This window comes from Saccopteryx bilineata, chromosome 8 (assembly GCF_036850765.1).
Source record: "Saccopteryx bilineata isolate mSacBil1 chromosome 8, mSacBil1_pri_phased_curated, whole genome shotgun sequence".
Lineage (NCBI taxonomy): Eukaryota > Metazoa > Chordata > Mammalia > Chiroptera > Emballonuridae > Saccopteryx > Saccopteryx bilineata.
Genome location: NC_089497.1, coordinates 12163066 through 12183477, shown reverse-complemented (window position 1 = coordinate 12183477; position 20412 = coordinate 12163066). Strand labels below are relative to the sequence as shown.

The 20412-nt window shown below is 40.4% G+C and overlaps 1 protein-coding gene across 20 annotated transcripts in view; it reads right to left on the bottom strand.

The window, feature by feature from the left end:
- ROBO2 (roundabout guidance receptor 2) overlaps window positions 1–20412 on the bottom strand; it is a 1433919-nt gene that overhangs the window by 177898 nt on the left and 1235609 nt on the right. For all 20 annotated transcript variants that reach the window (XM_066241946.1, XM_066241947.1, XM_066241955.1 and 17 more), the window contains exons 3-4: window positions 8565–8722; window positions 4908–5028 (exon numbers count right to left, since the gene is read on the bottom strand). In XM_066241946.1, the coding sequence (XP_066098043.1) occupies window positions 4908–5028; window positions 8565–8722 (279 nt within the window). The remainder of the gene's footprint in view (window positions 1–4907; window positions 5029–8564; window positions 8723–20412) is intronic.

Here is a 20412-nt window from a genome sequence, read left to right as displayed (position 1 = left end):
TGGTCGCAGCAGAGCCACGCCCCGGAGGGGCAGAGCATCGCCCCCTGGTGGGCAGAGCGCCCCTGGTGGGCGTGCCGGGTGGATCCAGGTCGGGCGCATGCGGGAGTCTGTCTGTCTCTCCCCGTTTCCAGATTCAGAAAAATACAAAAAAAACACACAAAAAACTAGAGTTATTTAAGCAGTTAAAGTATCAATTAAGTTTGTGGTGGAATGATGGCATTTGGTCTGGAATGAGCTGTAGGCTCCAGGAAAGCAGAACGAAGGAGAACAGTTCTGAACACAGAAGTTACCCAGGAGAACACACAGGGTGTGGGCAAAGGGGAAAGCGGCCTCCGAGTGGAGGTAAGAGAAGCACGAGGGGGAAGTCCGTGTAGTAGGACTAGCAGCATCCGGCCCCGTCAGACCAGGCTGGCGGTCTGAAGCCGCCAGGGATGCTGGAGCCAGGGCGAACTTCACACTTCATAACTGAACAGAATTTAGAGGAAGTTAGACATTCTGTTAGAGAGTTTAAGAATTCATGATTGGTGTAAACAAACAAATAAAAGAGAAAAAAATGGGTTAATTATTAATTCCAGGGAGAATGGATACTGTGTCAGAAAAGAAATGCCACTAGCATACACGCAGCTCACATTCTATATTTATATGGTGTTATAACAACTCAGATTCTGAATATTAATATTACCAATGTTTCTAATGTCCTTATACTATAAGGACCGAAAGAAGAGAAAGTGGAGGTGAGAAGGGGCAGGGGATTGAAGTGGGCCAAATCATCATCTTCCAAAACAGAATCTCAAAATAATGTATACAGTTGTGGAATAAGTACGTATTTAGAAATATAAAAATAGATTCCAAAAGAAAAAGAAAACAGGCTTCCAGGAATATTTAAAGATGAGAACTGTGTATCTGGGTGTATTTGTTTGGAAGTAACATGTAAAATCTTCAACTATTTGGAAAACATTCATCTTATTTTGGTTGTTTCTTAATGTCAGGTAAATTTTGGATAACAGATACATCTAACTGTACCATAGCTATAAATTAAATTATGTAATATAACTGACTTAAGTGTTAGGCAAATTCTTTATACAGGCATCCAGAACGGCCTGTAGATTTTAGCATCACATTTACACTAGGCTGCCAACTTATAACTTTTAGATTTGGTACCTCCTACTTAACTAAAATGTCATTTTTATGGCCAGAAAATATTGAAGAAATACAATAAACAATTCATGAAGTATAGTATAGTAATATTTTAAACATTAAGTTATATTGATCATGACCCTGGCCTGTGGCTCAGTGAATATAATGTCAACTCTGTGTATGGACATCCCAGGTTTGATTCCCAGTCAGGGCACACAGGAGAAGCATAAATTTGCTTTGATCCACCTCCTCCTCTCCCTCCTTTCCCTCTTTTCCTCCCTCACCCAGGGGCTGGATTGGTTAGAGCATGGCCTGGGGCACTAAAGATAGATAGCTCCTTTGGAGCATATCAGCCTTAGGCACTAAAAATAGCTTGGTACTCAAGCATGGGCCCCAAATGGGGTTGTCCAGGGGATCCCAGTAGGGTGCATATAGAAGTCTGTCTCACTATCTTCCCTCCTCTCACTTAAAATAAATGAATAAATAAATAAATAAATAAATAAATAAATAAATAAAATTACATTAACTATGTCTTTGTCTAAAGAGCAGATATTTAAAATATAAGCTGTAATTTTCAAACTGAAAATCATCTAAGTCCAAGACCACTTACTAAAGAATCAAAATGCTTGCAAATAGTTACTGTATTGACAAAGATCCTTTATTCCTTTCATTGTTTTCCTTGCTATTTATAAGTGAATTATATTTTTGAACAATTAAATATTGTCAATTACCTTTTCGGCATTACTAATCTTAAAGGCTGCCTTCCACCAGACCTGTGGTGGCGCAGTGGATGAAGTGTTGACCTGGAATGCTGAGGTCACCAGTTCAAAACCCTAGGCTTGCCTGGTCAAGGTACCCATGGGAGTTGATGCTTACTGCTCCTCCCCCCTTTATCTCTCTCTCTTTCTTCCTTCTAAAAATCAATAAACAAAATCTTAAGAAATATATACTGAGTAGCAAAGGACCTTCCAAAACCTCTTATGGCTACAGATTGATTATAGTTGCCAGATCTTTTCATGCAGAATTATTGCTACAGGAAAATAAATTTGAGAGAGAGGAGAGAGAAAATATAAGCAGTTCTACTTTTCTAAACTTGTATCAGAGATGATCATTCTAACAATGATGAAATATAAAGAGGTTTGATTAAAACATGGACTATATGCAAAAGCATCAGAGTAAAATAAAGAAGGTCTCATTACACGGAACACACGAGCGATTTTATTTCCCCCAGAACTGGGGGAGAGGGCCTGTCTCATATCGTACTTGTCACATCCTTGCCTTGGACCATCACTACTGCTTTTATCACCTATTTCTGGGTTTGGATATGGTTTTCTTATTGATAATGACATTTTAGTTTTCCTCCTCAAACTTAATATTGTACTTATAACCCCTTAAGTCAATTCTGACTAGTTTACACCAGCAGATAAACATTTCTCAGCTTCCTAAATCAATTCTTCCAAAGGAAGTTCCTCTAGACAAATCCAATCTCTTCGGTTTACAGCAATTTTCGAAATAATTTAGAAGATCCCCTGTAACTCCTGACATGTTTAGGGATCTCCTGTACTTCTCATCATTCCTTTAGGTAAAAATTTCATAACACAGTGGTGTTTTGGTAAGTCTAATTGCTTCGGTAATGAGATTAAATCCTTTCAATTTCCCTTTGAAGGCAGTAACTACTGCTATAAGGCAACATATTGTGTTCCAAAGCTCATGGAAGTTACAGAAAAATTGCGTGTCTTTTTTCTTTTCTTTTTTTTAATAGAATAGCTGCTCTTTTGGGTATTTAATACTAATGTTCCAGGACCAGTAATTTTATATATTGCTAGGCAAAACTGTATTTTATTCATTACAGGCTGAAAAATATCTTGGGAACATTTATAGATGACTGCATGAAATTAAATGGAAAGCTTAAGCTTTCCTGAGTTCTGCATGACAGAAATCTAAATGCATACTTTGAACAATTTTATTTTTTACTCTTCAATTCTTCTAATGAATTACAGGATTTCTCCTGGTTTTGTCATCTGGGACAGCAAGCTGCTTAGCATCCGCAAGGAGTATTACCAGAGATTACTCGGTACTCAGTGATTGAAGAGAGATGCCTGCAGTCTGGTACCTACCCATAAAGCACACCCCAATGCTCTAAGTGTGACGGGTGTCACAACAGGGTCTGCTTTGCATCACGGCCCTACCTGTACCCCAGGGGACGGCATTTCCCGGATGACAGGAGAGGGTTTTTAGGGGCTTAGGCAGGATTCTGATGCTACCCTTGAGCCTGTTCTGGACTAATAACCAGAACTAAGATTTTTAACATATCACAGACAGAACCAGAAGATTCTTTTCCTAGCACAGAAAAAGTACTTTAAAATTCACAATTGTCTTCTGTAGGTTGAAAAGAATATCACAGAACATCTGCAGCAGTGAAAACTGTTGTTAAACACATATAAATATACCTAGGTACGTGAGTGTGTATATGTCTGTGTGCATGTGTTCATGGGCATTTTTATTTATGTATTTTTGCATGTATGTATGTATGTATGTATGTATTATTCAGTGAGAGGAGGGGAGGCAGAGACAGACTCCTGCATGCACCCTGACCGGGATCCACGTGGCAAGCCCACTAGGGGCCAATGCTCTGCCTATCCTTGCTCTGTTGCTCAGCAACTAAGCTCTTCTTAGCTACCTGAGGTGGAGGCCCTTGAGCCATCCTCAGCACTTGGGGCCAATTTGCTCCAACCAAGACATGGCTGTGGGCAGGGAAGTGAGAGAGAGAGAGAGAGATAGAAAGAGAGGTGAGAGGGGGAGGGGTGGAGAAGCAGGTGGGAGCTTCTCCTGTGTGCCCTGGCCAGAAATCAAACCCAGAACAGCCACACGCTGAGCGGACACTCTACTACTGAGCCAATTGGACAGGTCCATGTGCATATTTATAATGTATATCTTTACATGGACATTTGAATGGGACTTTGTTGTTTTCTAAAACAGCGTTTCATTTTCTAGGAGCTTTAGAATCCCTGTTAGCCCCCAGTTTTTGTTATTTTATTTCTCCTTCAGTTTTCCACAGCTGCCCGGTAGTTTTATTTCTCACTTTTGTTTACTTAGCCACCTTTATTATACACAATTTTCTCCTTCTTACTGTTTGCTCCACTCTTCCTGAGATATAGATCTATCAAGTTTTAACCAATTAATTAAATTCTATCAGTTAAAGTCCTTTGGTTTGTAAAGTTGAAGAAACATAAATATCACAGTCAAACAGTTTATTTTACTTTCTATTTTTGAATTTGCATGTACGTATATAGCTAGCCAGTCTTTAAGAATAAGCTAAAACTCCAAATACTGCGGTTTGAAATGTTTAAAAGTAAATAGAAACGGCAATGTCTTTGTGCGATCCTCTCTACCTTAAGAACCTTAGCCTCTGTCTCACACATGGCAGACACTTGTTAAATGCATCACCGTAGAATGAGTGGTAAACTGTAGACCAACGGACTTTGGGAAAGAGCAATTGTTTACATTCTGGTGAAAGGCAAAAATCCTATAAATATATGACCAAAGGTGAATTAACATCTGAAACGCATTGTTTTTCTTCACAGCAAAGATTTCCTCTTGGAGACAGAACCCGAAAGCAAGACCCCTCTCGTCTGTCTGTCTCTGCTTACCACAAGTCAGAAGGAACTCCTGTTATAGGGCTTGCTGTTCAGTATCAAGAAAAAGTGTTAAAAGGGGGGGGGAGAATATATGATATATATAGCAATCTATAACTGAAAAAGGAACTTTACCGAAGACGGTCAGCTCAGCCGGGTCACTGTCCCTTTCCCCCACCATGTTGGTGCCCACACACGTGTACATGCCCGCGTCACTCTTCCTGGTGTTGGAGATCATCAGTTTCCCACCACGGATCTGTGGCCATTAAAAAAGGGAAAAGGAAAGACAAGAGAATGGAAAGGAGACATAACTAAGAAATAGTTTTGAATATTCAAGCACAACATTGTTTTGTTTTTTTTAAAGGAAATGACTGAGTGTCTAAGACCCAAAACTCCCTATTTGGACATCAGCAAGTGTCCTTTCTTCTCTTCAGTTCTCCCCCAATACATGCCTCCTATTATTCCCTTTCTAGAAAATGCTTTTTAAAGCAGTCTTCTCCTCCTGCTGCTGGGTATGATTCTGAGTTTTGTGACTACCCCTTACCCCCTCATTAAATCCCAATGATTGGTCTTCACAATGTGATCCGGTTGGATGCACTGCTATTCAACATTTGTCATCAGAAGGGAGCGCCAGAGATCTGCTTTGGGTAATAAAATGGAATCCACCCGAATCAGAGGGATTTGACAATAATTTACTGAATACCTACATGGACCGGGAAGTTTTCTAGGCACGTAGATTCGGTAATAATCCAGATATAAACATTTCTGCCCTCATGGAGCTTGTATTTGAAGTGTTAACATTAATTATCTTTCTCCCATCTTAATTGTATTTGTGAGATAATTTTTGAGGAGTACCGCAGTTTGGGAAATAAACAAATCAAACTTTTTGAATGATGACTATCAGTTGGTACAAATTATTGGTTTTTAATAGCTGCTCTCCAAATGTCTTAAATAAGAAACATTTATTGGATGAATAAACAAATGTAATAAAGTTAAAATGTGTGTTTGCTAAAGAGGATATTAAAGGAAATTAGATTTTTAGTAACAAAATTCATGTAGGTAAGTTCTCACCAAAGATATTTCAGGCTCTAAAATTTGTCAAAATAGAGAAAGGAATTTCAAACTTTGTTTTTTGGGGTTTTTTTTGTTTGTTTGTTTGTTTTGTTTTTGTTTGTTTTATAACCTGGGAAGAATAGACTGTCAACATGTTCTCTATCAATTGCAGTAGAGCTCAGTGAACCTTAAGTTATAAAAATAACAACAGAGGCGATTTCTCTTCCTCTTGAAGCTGAGTTTAGCAATGAATCTTGATTTGATCAATTGAGCTAATGCAATTTTTCAGTAGGAGAGGGGTGCTTGGACATTGGGTGTAGCCTTCTAGTTGCAGTTGTGACCCTGAGACCACCATGGGAACCAGCCTGAGCTAGCCTGCTGGAAAATTAGAGCCCATGAGAAGAACAAAGATGCCCAGCTGAGAGTCAGCCACTTAACGGTCATGTTAATAAGGTTATCCTAGATATCCAACTGTCAGCACATCTTTTTTAAATTAATTAATTAATTAATTAATTTTTCTTAAATGAGAAGCAGAGAGGCAGAGAGACAGATTCCTGTATACACCCAGACCAGGATCCACCTGGCAAGCTTCCTTTCAGGCAATGCTCTGTCCAATTGGGGTTGCAGCTCTGTTGCTCAGCAACCAAGCAATTTCAGCCACCTGAGGTGAGGCTACTGGAGCCGTCCTCAGCACCTGGAGCCAACGTGCTCCAACCAAGCCATGGCTGCAGGAGAGGAAGAGAGAGATAAAGAGAGAGAAAGGAAAGGGGCAGGAGTTGAGAAGCAGATGGTCACTTCTTCTGTGTGCTCTGACCGGGAATCAAACCCAGGACATCCACACACTGGGTTGATGCTCTGCTGCTCAGCCAACTGGCCAGGGTTAGCACATCTTTAAACAAACCAGAGAAGCATGAGAAAGCCTAGCAAAAATCAGCCACAATGGCCTAACGTGAAGAGCTATCAGCTTACCCACACTAGCGTAGTCTAAATAAAATGGTTATAAACCACCGTGTTTTGAGTTGGTTTGTTAGAAAGCAAAAGCTAAATGATATGAGCGTGAGCTAGAAACTCCCCTGAACATTGATTTTACTCCTTCCCCAGCAGCACATCTTTATAACTTCAGTTCTCAAGTGCAGACCATTAGCAACCAAATTCTCCAGGGCAATGTAGAAACTCCGAGTACAAACAGTTTAAGCGAGAATCACATAACTACGTTGTGATCTCTTACAGGGCCTGCCTGGTTTTGCGTTAGGATGAAATCATACTGTATACATAAGAAAAAAACTCCTTGTTTATTAGATATTTTTAAAGACAACAGACATCCAGACTATATGGAGTTTTTGATAGAAATGGCGTATTTTCAGTTAAATGAGATATTATTTTCAACAAAATATATTTATTCTCAGTGATTGTACTGAAGATAAAAAAATTATACCAAGAATAATTTCAGAAGGTTGAGGCATTGTCTATTGTTTCGGTGGACTGTTTTGCACAAACTTTACATATAGATGTTGAGTAGATCCTCTGAAAAAATAAAATAATTGTATGCTATCCCTTTGTCTACCTGTTTACTATTTTCTGCATGTTTTATTTTGAATATTATTAAGCTGATGAACTTGATCACCAATTTCCTTAAAAACACACACTTTTTTCTACAAGAGCTAAATTGCAGAACTGGTGATTTGTTTCTACTTTGATTTTACTTTCTATCACTTAAACTTTGAACTGAATGAACACATAAAAGTTTAGTTATAAATATTACTAGATTGGGAAAACTGGAAAAGTGCTTCAAATATTCATCACCTCAAATTATTTCCTCTTCTAATTTTTAAAATAGCGCAAATAGAATGTTCTAGTTCACATGATTTATGGCCATGGTTTACACTTTAACACTCACATACTGCATGAGTAATAGATGCACTTGAATGTTTAAAAGATCTAACTGCAATATTGAACAGCAAAAATATATGTACATATTTAAGTTGGGGAGATTCTTAATCTAGTATGTACACTTGATTCAAATATATTTTTAAAAATATTTATTTATGCCCTGGCTCAGTGGCAGAGTGTCGGCCTGGCATGTGGAAGTCTCGGGTTTGATTCCCAGTCAGGGCACACAGGAGAAGTCCTCATCTGCTTCTCCGCCCCTCCCTCTCCCCTTCTCTCTCTCTCTTTTCCTCCCACAGCCATGGCTCAAAAAGTTCAACAAAGTTGGCCTCAGGCTCTGAGAATGGCTCCATGGCCTCACCTCATGCACTAAAATAGCTCATTTGCAGAGCAATGGAGCAGTAGCCCCAGATGGGCAGAGCATTGCCCCATATGTGGCTTGCTGGGTGGGTCCTGGTTGGGGCACATGCAGTAGTAGCTTGTCTCTCTGCCTCTCTGCTTCTCATTTAAGAAAAAAGATTATTTATTAATTTTAGAGAGGCAGGAACATCCATTTCTTTCTGCACGTGCCCTGACCAGGGATCAAACCAGCCACGTCTGTGCTTTGGGACAATGGTCCATCCCACCGAGCTATCCAGCCAGTGCACTGATTTACATAATCTCTTTCTCTTTGAAACCTCATTCCAAAGCTATTGTTTTTGGTTCCCCCTTTCAGTCCTTTCAACACAGTGTGAAAGGTAGTATTCAAATGCAGTTCAACCATTTTATTAAGAGTAAATAAATTTAAAAAAATACATCAATTTTGAAACTTGACATTCAATGTCTTTAGGCATTTATTGCAATTGAACTCACACTTATTCTTTCTTCCTTGTCATCAATTCGCACTTTGTCTTTCTTCCAGTAGATGGTGGGTTCTGGGTGTCCCCGGGGAGGCTGGCACTCCAAGATTGCAGGCTCTCCAGCTGCCACCACAACATCTGTGGGATTTTGCCGGAAGTCATCTCGTAACACTGAAGAAAAACAGTTGTCGTAAAAGAAAACTCAATGACCGTCACCTTAGCTTTCTCTTACAAAAGGGGACTTGAAGTCTTATTTACTTGGTCCTAATAAAAATTGCCAGGGTATTTACTGACAATATAGCCACGTCCAACTTAAAACAGTCTACAGCCAACCAAAGTGTTCATCAACAGGACGGTGGCTAACTATGATGATGTCCCCTTTGCTACACAATCTGATATAAAAATAAGGTAAGGAAGGAAAATATGACGGGAGATGTTCCGTGATAGAGTTCATAAATAATGACATTCTGCATAATAAAAACACAAGGTACAAACGTTTATGCAGTACAATCCTATTCTCTATTTAAAAAGAATACATAATATGTGTATCAATACACTAAAATAGATTGTCAGTAAGGTTGCACACGGTTGGTGAACACAAAGGCGTGCCAGTCTGGGAGGGGAAGTGGGGGGGGTGACAAGTCTTTGAGAAAGCCCTTTCTCATGACATGAATATGGACAAGATCCACACTGTTTTCATTACACTTCAGAAGATAAACTCATTGTTCCCCTTGCAACGCACTAGCACCCACATACACAGGGCTACATTTTCATGCTCCCTGCGTCTCCACCTGCCGAGTGACATCTGGACAGCGTGACATTCGGAGCAGAGATATCCCTTATAGCCGTTTTGCCAGCCTGAACTTCCTCTCCTTTCATTAGGAGAACAGCAGGTTGAACCTCCGTTGTAACCTCTGAAAATCTGGCACGCCTGCCTCTCCAACTGTCACCTATCTATCTGCCTGCAGTTCTCTTCCACTGGCAAGATGAGAAGCCTGGGGAAATAGCTGGGCCCTATCAGGTTGCCGAACGCTGACTTGTTTTAGCAAATAAGGGCAAGCGTTCCTAAAAAGTCGTTGAGACCAGCTGATACATCGCACGCCGCCACAACTGCCTGTTTTCTCTAACTCCCTTGACTTTTTCTCTGGTTCGATATTCCAACAAGTGTGTTTCCTAAGTGGGTTTATAGGCAAAACAAACAAATACACAAAACACGCACACACACACAACTACAGAAGCTTGTGTATGTGTGTATGCAGCGTCCATTGACGCACATACGCTTACACATGCATATACTGTAAGTGCCTAAATTGCTCAAGATATCTGAAATCAAAATTAGGCAGCTTATGCTAGCCACATTATGTAAATCACCTGCCGTAAAAGTGGATTAGGCAAAGCCAACTGCCTTTGGTGTCCTGTAATGAGATCCCTTCAGCACTCTGCTTCTTTGTTGGGCCCAAGTGCCTGTAGGTTAATTTGTCACTTTCTCCAAATAAGTAAAATCCCCTTGTCCTGAAAATAGCTCTGGAGAGACAACTGAGTGACTTTTAGGGCTTTGCTTTTCCTTGGATCTTGCAAAACCTCCTTTAACAAGGTTTTCCATCTTAATGAAGTCAGGGCCCTTCAGGAGGCTAGAGAAGCTTGTCTCCTACTGATGAAGCAGAGAGAGAGACTTCAGCACAGACCCCTCGCGCTCCTGTCAGAGCTGATTCATCGACTGCTCTCGCCGTGGGGGAAATGCGTTCCATTTCAGCAAAGAGATCTGCACAGTATTTTATTTGGGGTAGGGGGTTCCCTTGTCTAACTGGCAGGGAAGGTGTGATTTATTTGTGTACGGATTGGCTTCTGAATGAGCTGAGAGAAGAGGTGCGTTTCAATGTGACATTTGGGCAGGGGGAGGAGAAGGGGTTAAAACTCTGCGGGTTCCTTCTTGCAGGTGAATCCTCCCAGGAGAGCAAGCTGGTGACTCGTTGGTATTCTAAAAACAGACCAGCTGCATATTTCTGCAATATGAAGATGTGCAAAACAAACGGTCACAGGACGGCGAGCACCCCCACAACATCCGGCGCTGGCAACACATGGCGTCCTGGCAGGCCCTCAATCTACTCCAAAATGACACATCTGGCCAGCTGAGGGATCTCCCCCAGAACCGGTCCCCTAACAAATGACATGCCAAAAAGTCTCTCTGCTCAAATGGTACCGAGGCCCACAGCAATTCACTCAGAAGCACGGCGCTACATCAGTTTGCAACAAGGCAAATTAAGGGGAGGGGGGGTAGGTTCTTTGACTAGGAGACAAAAAAGAGAGGAAAATATCACAACAAACTGAGGACGGCTCCTCTTAAAGAACATAACATGTTTATGGTGTTCAAAAGAAAATTACTCCATTTTGCAAATGAAGCCAAGACATCTAACATCAACTGTAATTTTAGGCTTTTAGACTGCTCACCCAGAGAGGAGGAAGAGATAATGGGATAATTGGTGCTGTACCCTCTTCAGCTTGTAAGTACTCTTTGGGGTTTATACAGTCTTTAGTTCATTCATTTTTTTTTAATTTAGTGATACCATTTCTTTTACTCCAAGTCTTTGGAATAATAAAAGTATATATTCTCGCTTTCTCTCAGATAAAACATTCAAAAGGAAAGCATCCTTTTTAGCAGGTTCTATCATAGCAAACAGTGACCTTGCTCTTGAAGTAAAGGCATTTTCTTTTACTCTTCTCTAATGTTTAAGAAGGATGTACATGTTCTGATATTTGTTGGTATATTTCTTTTTGTTTTTTGGGGGGGATTTTTATTGTTCATTGATTGCTTTCTCATATGTGCCTTGACCACGGGCCTTCAGCAGACCGAGTAACCCCTTGCTCGAGCCAGCGACCTTGGGTCCAAGCTGGTGAGCTTTTTGCTCAAGCCAGATGAGCCTGCACTCAAGCTGGTGACCTTGGGGTCTCGAATCTGGGTCCTCCGCATCCCAGTCCGATTCTCTATCCACTGTGCCATCGCCTGGTCAGGCTGCTGGTATATCTCTGATCCCATTCATAAATGCAAAGCAAAGCAAAATAAAATATAATTTTTTGTTTTCAAACTTTGCACTAATGATTCATTTCCATCCTGGATTTTGCCCTGTGTTTAATTGCCGGTGATAGAAATAGAGGGTGGCTCTTAGAAAAGCATTCATACATGTTGGTGAAGGAACTAAGATGATCTTATAATGTAGAGAAACAGAGTGAGTCCCAACTGAGTCTATATATTCTTTCTCTCCTATTAAATGGTTAAGGAACATAAAGCAAGAATGACACGATGAGGTCGTGGCAGGCTTTTTTGCTAACGCCCCTCAATAGCCACTCCCTCCCTTATAGAATCCCCTCCCCTTAGGGTGGGCTGGACCTCCTCCCTCGCCCTTAATACTTAGAAAACTGCAAGGCGATAAAACGTCACTTACAAGATTAAGTTATCAAAGATCACAACTTTCATCTTTTTGTCTCTCTCTGTCTTTCCATGTCTCTCCCTCTTCCTACAAACGTGCTTCCTCTGATCATGTAAGACGCCATGTTGCTCAACAGGAAGGCTCAGTTAGCCATGATCAGAAGGCAGCTTCCAGTCAACAGCAACCAAGCAACTGAGGCCCTCAGTCCACTTTGAGGACCCAAATCTGGGCAACAAACAGGTATATCCAGGAGCAGAACCTCCCCGGCTGAGCCTCTGTATGAGACCACAGCCCTGACCGACACTGTGAGTGCCACTTTGTGACAGACCCCACGGCACAGGAACAGGACAACTCATCTGGGTTGCTGACCGCAGACAGTGAGTGAATACATGAGTGTTGTTTTAAGCCACGAAGTGTGGTCATTTATATTACACAGTAGTAGGTAACCAATTAGCACCCTAAATGAGCTTTATGTCTAGTGGTGCCCTTAGAGCTTCTATTTGTTCTTCCTGTTACTCACACTCCCGTATTCTTTCACTCAACAAGTCTTCTGTTCTAAACCAATAGTTCTCAGGATTTATTTATTTTTTTACCCCAACAAATAAAGGTAAGGCAGATATATACCCATCCGAGCTTATTAAAAGAAATTAGCAAGAACAATGAGATGAGACTACATAATTGAAAGGCTTCTGAAAGATACATTTCTGAACCAGAAGGTACACGGGTGTGTAAAGAGATGCTAGAAATGTAAAGCCTAAAGAATATTATTGAGAAATATCTTCATACACACCACTGGATAAAGCAAAACATTCATAACAAACTCAATTGATCATGAGAAAGTATCTAAAGACAAACTTTAATTAAAAACCTGAATAACCACAGCTGAAAGCTGCAGCAACGCAGAGTAGCGCAGAAAAGGGTGTTGTAACCGGGGATTGCCCGTATATGTAATTATTACACCCTGGTTTTCTTTTTTTTTTTTTTTTTTTTTATTTTTCTGAAGCTGGAAACAGGGAGAGACAGTCAGACAGACTCCCGCATGCGCCCAACCAGGATCCACCCGGCATGCCCACCAGGGGGCTATGCTCTGCCCCTCCTAGGTGTCGCGACCAGAGCCACTCTAGCGCCTGGGCCAGAGGCCAAGGAGCCATCCCCAGTGCTCGGGCCATCTTTGTTCCAGTGGAGCCTTGGCTGCGGGAGGGGAAGAGAGAGACAGAGAGGAAGGAGGGGGAGTGGAGAAGCAAATGGGCGCTTCTCCTATGTGCCCTGGCCAGGAATCGAACCCGGGTCCCCCACACGCCAGGCCGATGCTCTACCGTTGAGCCAACTGGCCAGGGCTACATCCTGGTTTTCAGTAAGTTCTTTTTACAATGCTTTTCACATCAGTTAGGAAATACACACAATGACACTTCTGATCTCCCTATTTTAAAAGTAACTGCCGTACAATGAAAGCTAATATGTAATGAGTGCACACTGTGTGCAAAATCTGGCATCACAGGTATACAACACGTCACATGAAATGTGAAGTCTGAACCTTGCGTGTCTGACACTAGACTCCCTCTGCACGGTCCTCATGCTACACTGATTTGTCATATCACTGCCTTCCATTGATTTTTCCCCACTGCCTTGGTTCAGAACGTCCTTAGCTGTTCATTGAATTACTGAAAGAACAGCCTTTTGGAATGTTTTCTCTGATTTCTGTTTTAAACTCTCTATTGGAGCTCTGAGGAGTTTGCTAAAATGTCCATTTGATCATGTCGATTCCTTCACCACAACTTTTTAAATGGCTTTTCAAGTTAAACTCTCTTCTTAACATGATTGTAAACGTTTAGAATTAGGTCCCTGCTTGTATTTCTAGGCTCATCACAGACGTTTCTGCAGCCAAACTGCCCCAGACACACAGCGGAATGTCTAAATCATCAACGTCCATTCTGCTTGAAAATCTCTACCGGGCACCCCGTTGCTCCCTTAGCTGTTTCTTATTCCTGCCTTCAAACACCTACAGCTCGTGTGGTGTCAGCCGCAGACTCGCTCAAGTGAAAAGTTTCTCCCGCTCTGCTTACACTGGGTCACCCTCCGAAGGGCTCCCGTCTGGGAAGGCCTCAGAAGAGTGCATCAGGTGCTCCTGAGGGATGCTTGAACCGATGACCTCCTCTCCGAAAGGCACGTGGCAGGTTTTGTTTTTTTTTTATTTATATAAAATAGGCTACAATGTCTTAATTGAATTTTAACATGTCACTTATTAAAAAACAATAATAATAATTTGGTTGGATTTAAGAGACAGCGTCCTTGACCTGCCTACCGACAACCTCATAGATCTCTAATAACATAAAAGCCAGGCAGTTGGAGGAGGTCAAAAATCAATCACTCAAAAGAAGCAACGGGGGTTATGCTGTGACCAGTAAAACTGTTAGCACAAATTGTAGTATATCATATTACAATTGACTGGCAAAGAGAAAGTGACAGTCACTCCTATACAAATGCTAAGCATTATTTACTTAACCCTGTCACCGCCAAGACTGTGCTACCTCTCATCCTGAACAGGTAGAATCCCAAATAGCTGAGCGCAGTCTTCTACTCTGTTTCTTCCTTTCTTTGTATTTTTTTTACAGTCTCGTCCTGCAGCACTAAGTGGCTGTGGTTGGCAGCCCTGCAGTGACCCCAGGGGGAGCTCCAGCTTCAGGATGAAACGGAGCCTATGAGCACTAGGAAAAAAAAAAAAAATCTGAGTTCTTGATGACATAACTGGACAAATCAATCCTGAGGACGAAGCTAAATTAGCTTTCTAGTTATGTGCTCCAAATACGTTCTCTTTCATATTTCGGCCAGTTTAAATCGAATTTCCCCTTTCCACTGAAAGCTCCCCACTGAGAAGCGGTATTTTTTCCTGAAGTTTCAACGACTGGAAAGACCAAATAAATCCAAAGAGGGAATCATCATTCACCACAGACTATTATATTTGGTGCAATCAAACGAAATATGGTCAGAACGGGGCGGGACAGACACCAGTTATAAAGAGGCCATAAAACCGGATATTTAGGGAAGAAGTCGTCAGTGGTTTTTCTATGGCACAGAAGGGGGAGGGAAGAAAAATCACTCGGTGGGGAGTCATCCTGCTCCCGCTGTGAACGCTGGCACGGGGACATCTCTGCTGCATGCTGACAATTCCAAAATAAATGAGAAGCTCTCGCCCAGCACCCCCACGACGGTTCTCTGTGCAGGCAGGTTCACTCAGCTGTGAGCCAGATAAACCAGTGGCAGGAAGCGGAGCCTGTGGATAAACAAGGATGCCCTGTGACTCGTTCATTTTCAAGTCACAGCTTTGTGTGAAGCTTGGTATTCCGCGGGGAACGAAACACACAAACACAAACACAGGGCTTCCGCGAGAGTAGCAGCCAGCTCCGCGCTGCAGCCAAGCCTTTATTCTGGAAGGCTTTTTTTTTTTTAGCCCTACTCCGTCCTCACCCACAATATCATCTCAAGTCCCGCTAACCGTGCCAAATCTCCCTTCATGTTTTCCATTAATGTTTACAGTTTGCTGAAGGATTCTTAGGAATCGCATGGAAACATCGCCCTCTCTGTAATTCGTATCCGTAACCTCTGTAATATGCATATGTTCTCCTTGGGGACCCAGCACTGAGATCATTCATAAACTCTTGGATCGCATGTTAGCCCCGCAATACTGGTGACATCTGACCAAGGCAGACTCCAAGCCTGTCCCTGGCAATCATCGCCTTTGGTCTGAACTAAGGAGCCAGCAGTTGGCACACTGTCAACACTTGGAAGTCCTATTTTAGGCAAAGCCTAGCATCTGATATTTGACAGGGATCTGCATACTCTATCCATTAGTTTAGAAGGAAGTTGGGGATTGAGGTTAATTAATGTTTAATCAGTTTCTTTTTTTTTTTCTCTTTCTTTCTTAAAGGGCCACTGTCCACAAAATTGTTTATGTGGGATTGATGTGCCCAGAATCACAGAGAGCCCAAGGCAGTGAGAGCAACTTAGAGGTTGTGTCCAAACACAGTCTATGAGGAGGAGGATGGCGTCTAGAATGCGGGTTTTACCCTAAACATGTTCAAGGCACTGCTTTTGTCTTCTGCAGAACAAAACCCTGTTCTCCACAACCCCAAATGTTCTGTTCTGCTGTCCACACCACCCTGGAGCACCTGCAAATTTAGGGCTAATTCCAGTCTTGGTCCTAGGGATGTCTATAAATCTGGATAGTAGAAGAAATAATAAAAATTGGATTTGAAATTCAGAACAATACAGGGTAACATTTTTTTAAAAGCATCAATTAATGCTTCTCACAATGATTTCAAAGGGGAAACACCAATTATTTCAAGCTTATAATACTATACTCTCCTTTCTCTAGATCTGGGTTTGGCTATACATAAATACATTAATTAGTGCATAAATAATTACAACATCTTTGTAGAATTTACATATACAGGATGACTACAAATATTCACACGTCTGCTTCTAGCTTTCCAATCTGGTTCACGGCCTCTGAGCCTCAAGATTTCTGCAATTATAGGGAGGCTGCGAGGCATGGGGAAGCCTTGCTCCAAGTGTGGACAAAGCCTTTTTTTGCCCCTTTCCCACTTTTCTCCCACGGCCTTCCCTTTCTCGCCCTCCTCATCTGGCCCTCATTGTTCCACACACACACACACACACACAAAAATATATTGAGGACAGCAAATATCATTTCTATATATTTGTAAAAAAATTTAACTCAACATATTTATATATGTAAGAGCACATTTAAACGTAAAATATACATAAGTATGCATTTAAAATTCAAACTTCAGAATTCATTTCTGCTTGATGGTTACATCTGTCAGTTTGAATAAAGAATAAAGAGCGTTATCAAGTAAATCTTAATGTGCTGCTTTACTCTGGATTCCAGTCGATCACCCCTGGCTTCCGGCCTTGTAAGTCCTGTTCAGAAAGCACTGGCTGTTGGTTCCAGCGTTCTCACCTGCAGGGCTTGCAGACCTGAGGTCTCGGCAGCATCCTCTCCAAGTCTCACCTGGCCATTGCTCTGGGACTTCTCTCCCACGGCCTATTCCACGGTGCACGATCAACACGGACTTCAATGCCAAGTAACTGCCAGATGTCATGAGTTATAAACTCAACAGTCTAAAGATTATTACACATTAGGGCACCCTACAGTGAGTGCAAGGGTGTCCTGGAATTTACGTGTTATTTATTACCTATTGGCAGGGTCTCAAAGTAATCTCACCCCTGCTGATGAAATGATGGTTGGGAGACAAAGAAGGTCAAGGTCAACCTTCCTTGTCAAGAATTCTAGTTACTTCTAAACTACGAGTGCCTTTCCCCTCCCTTCTTCTTTACCAGAAACTGAACAAATATCTGAATGGGGGGGGGATGTACATTATAATGTATTTATGGGCTTTCAAATTAATTCTGCAGATTTCACAATTTCCATTATTTCACTGATTTTAACAACACATTTCTTAACCATAATGGCTAGAGGTCCGGTTTAAGAGGGGACTCATAAATCCGCCATAATCCACAAACTTAAAAATGACCACTTTGCAAGGACATCATTTCTTTTCCTCTTTTGCCTCAGAAGTTTGGCCAAAGTCAAACTTTATGAGACTTATTTGGCTTTTTAATACAACAGTGAGAGCATTTTAGAAAAATGCGTCTAACATGCCTGCCGACTCTTCATTCTTACCCATCCAATATTAAGATTTTTATGCATTCACACAAAAACTATGAGCCATAAGCTGTCGTGAATTTGCTGCAATAAATGTAATTTGACATCCTATATTCTTTAAGAAGCATTCTATTTGATTTCCACATGACAAAAGCTTGAAATGTCCCTTATTCCAGAATATAATATACTTAGTTTTAAAAAAAATATTTGATTAGAGAAAAGCTCTGCCAACTCTGTACTCTATCCCAAATACCCAGTAACCTTCTTTCCTTTGCCAGCAAATGAATTCTGAATGCTGTAGTTAGCTTTCAGCTATCTCATTACCCATCTACCATAAATCACCATTTTTTGACAGCCTAGCAAGAGAAGAGGAATCAAGGAGCATATCCAAGTACTTTTTGGATATGCAAATATGCAAAACACAACAGTTAAATTATTTTAGAAAACTCCAATCACACCACTGATAACAACTGAAAACCTGTTTGACAACTTTTGTTTATCTATGAGAAGCACAATTTCTTTCATCCCTGATGTTAAGTCCACACACCTTTACCCCACCCAGCTAACTTGGCCATATACTCTATGAAAACAAACCAATACCAAAGAACAAATAATATATTTTAGGTGCTAGAAATATTGAGTGCTCATGATGAAAATTTACAGAGATATGTTTGCCCCCAAATTATTTAAAGCCAAAATGTCATTTAATTTTTTAAAAAATTCTCCTACTCTCTACTACAGAAATGTAAATAAAAAATACAGTGAGGTACCACCTCACACCTGTTAGATCAGCTGTTATCAACAAGACAGGGAATGACAAGTGTTGGAGAGGCTGTAGAGAAAAAGCAACCCTCATTCACTAGTGGTAGGAATGTAAGTTGGGACAGCCATTATGGAAGATAGTATGGTGGTTCCCCAAAATATTAAGAATAGAATTACCATATAACCCAGATATATTTTAACTGGGTATCTACCCAAAAAACTTGAACACATTAATACACAATGACACATGCTCCACCATGTTCATCGCAGCATTATTCATGGTGGCCAAGGCACAGAAACAACCAAAGTGTTCCTTGATAGAGGATGGGGTAAAGAAGATGTGGTACATACATACAATAGAATACTACAGCCATAAGAAATGATGACACAATGACATTTACAACAACATGGATGAAACTTAACATAATATTGAGTGAAATAAATAAGAAAAAGCTGAGAACTGTATGATTTCACACATAGGTGGGATATAAAACTGAGACTCATGGACATAGACTAAAGTTAAGTGGTTATCAGGGAGAGGAGAGTGGAAGGGACAAATATATGGTGATGGAAAGCGATTTGTCTTTGGGTGATGGACACAATGCAACCAAAAATTCAAATGCTATACATAGAGCTATTCACTTGAAACCTGTGTACTCTTATTGATCAATGTCACCCCATTAAATTTAATTTCTAAATTAAAATAGTTCATCTTTCTCACATTATAAATTGTGAGTTTATAATCTCACTTTAAATATGTGAACCAAGAGAATTAAAATGATTTTTCCTTTAAAAAATATATGTCCGTTTGAAGGTTTTTTCATTGAGTTTTCTTTAAATAAAAAATTTCTTGTTTATAAAAATTGTTTATTTTCTGCCTGACCAGGCAGTGGTGCAGTGGATAGATCTTCAGACTGGGATGCAGAAGACCCAGGTTCGAAACCCCGAGGTTGCCAGCTTGAGTGCAGGCTCATCTGGTTTGAGCAAGGCTCACCAGATTGAGCCCATGGTCACTGGCTTGAGCAAGGGGTCACTCGGTCTGCTGTAGCCTCCTGGTCAAGGCACATATGAGAAAGCAATCAATGAACAACTAAGGTACTGCAACAAAGAACTGATGCTTCTTATCTCTCTCCCTTCCTGTCTGTCCCTATCTGTCGCTCTCTCTGTCTTCCTCTGTCTCTGTCACATACACACAGAAAAGATTGATTTTCTGTGACATCTTTATAACTTTTATATAAAACATCTCTAGTTTTTATTTTAAAAATGAGGAAAAGGGATACATGTATGTACCAGTTAAGCATGCTGATGTTATTCAATCTGTTAATATACTTTTTCTTTTAGGATGATCATTGGTGATATATCATCAAATAAATTATATTTTATCTTAAACAATATAATTAACTCTTGAGGAACCTTCTTTTTTTCTATACCAGTAAATTAAATTTTATCTAATCCTTAGGTTTATGATAATGTCAGCAATTAAATTGTTAGATGAAATTCATTAAAATGCACACTGAGATGTAACAGCTTCATTACTGTAATATGATACAAAGAAAAAGAAAATGCTTTATATCATTTAATTGTTTTTATAATCAAATGTATTTGCATAATAAAAGGGTCACTATATATTTTCAATAATTCTCAAAAACTAAGCAGATCAATAAAAACAAATTTTCTAAAAATAATTTTGTGACTGCAGTCCTGGTTGTTTTTGTCATTACAATTTAAAAATTGGCCTGAGAAGATCATTTGAAATCATACTAAAATATACTAATCTAGTTTATTTCTTTTTCAATATATATAATATTTAGTTAGCATAGTATTTCCATATAACAGTAGGTGGTTTAATCAAATTAGATTTAATTATCTTCACTAGCTATTATATCGGTACCTTGAATGAAGATACATAAATACTTTGAACAGAGTTACGTGGAAATAGTATAGGGAATTAGCTATATCGCCGATGTATATGTAACTATTTCATGTTTCTC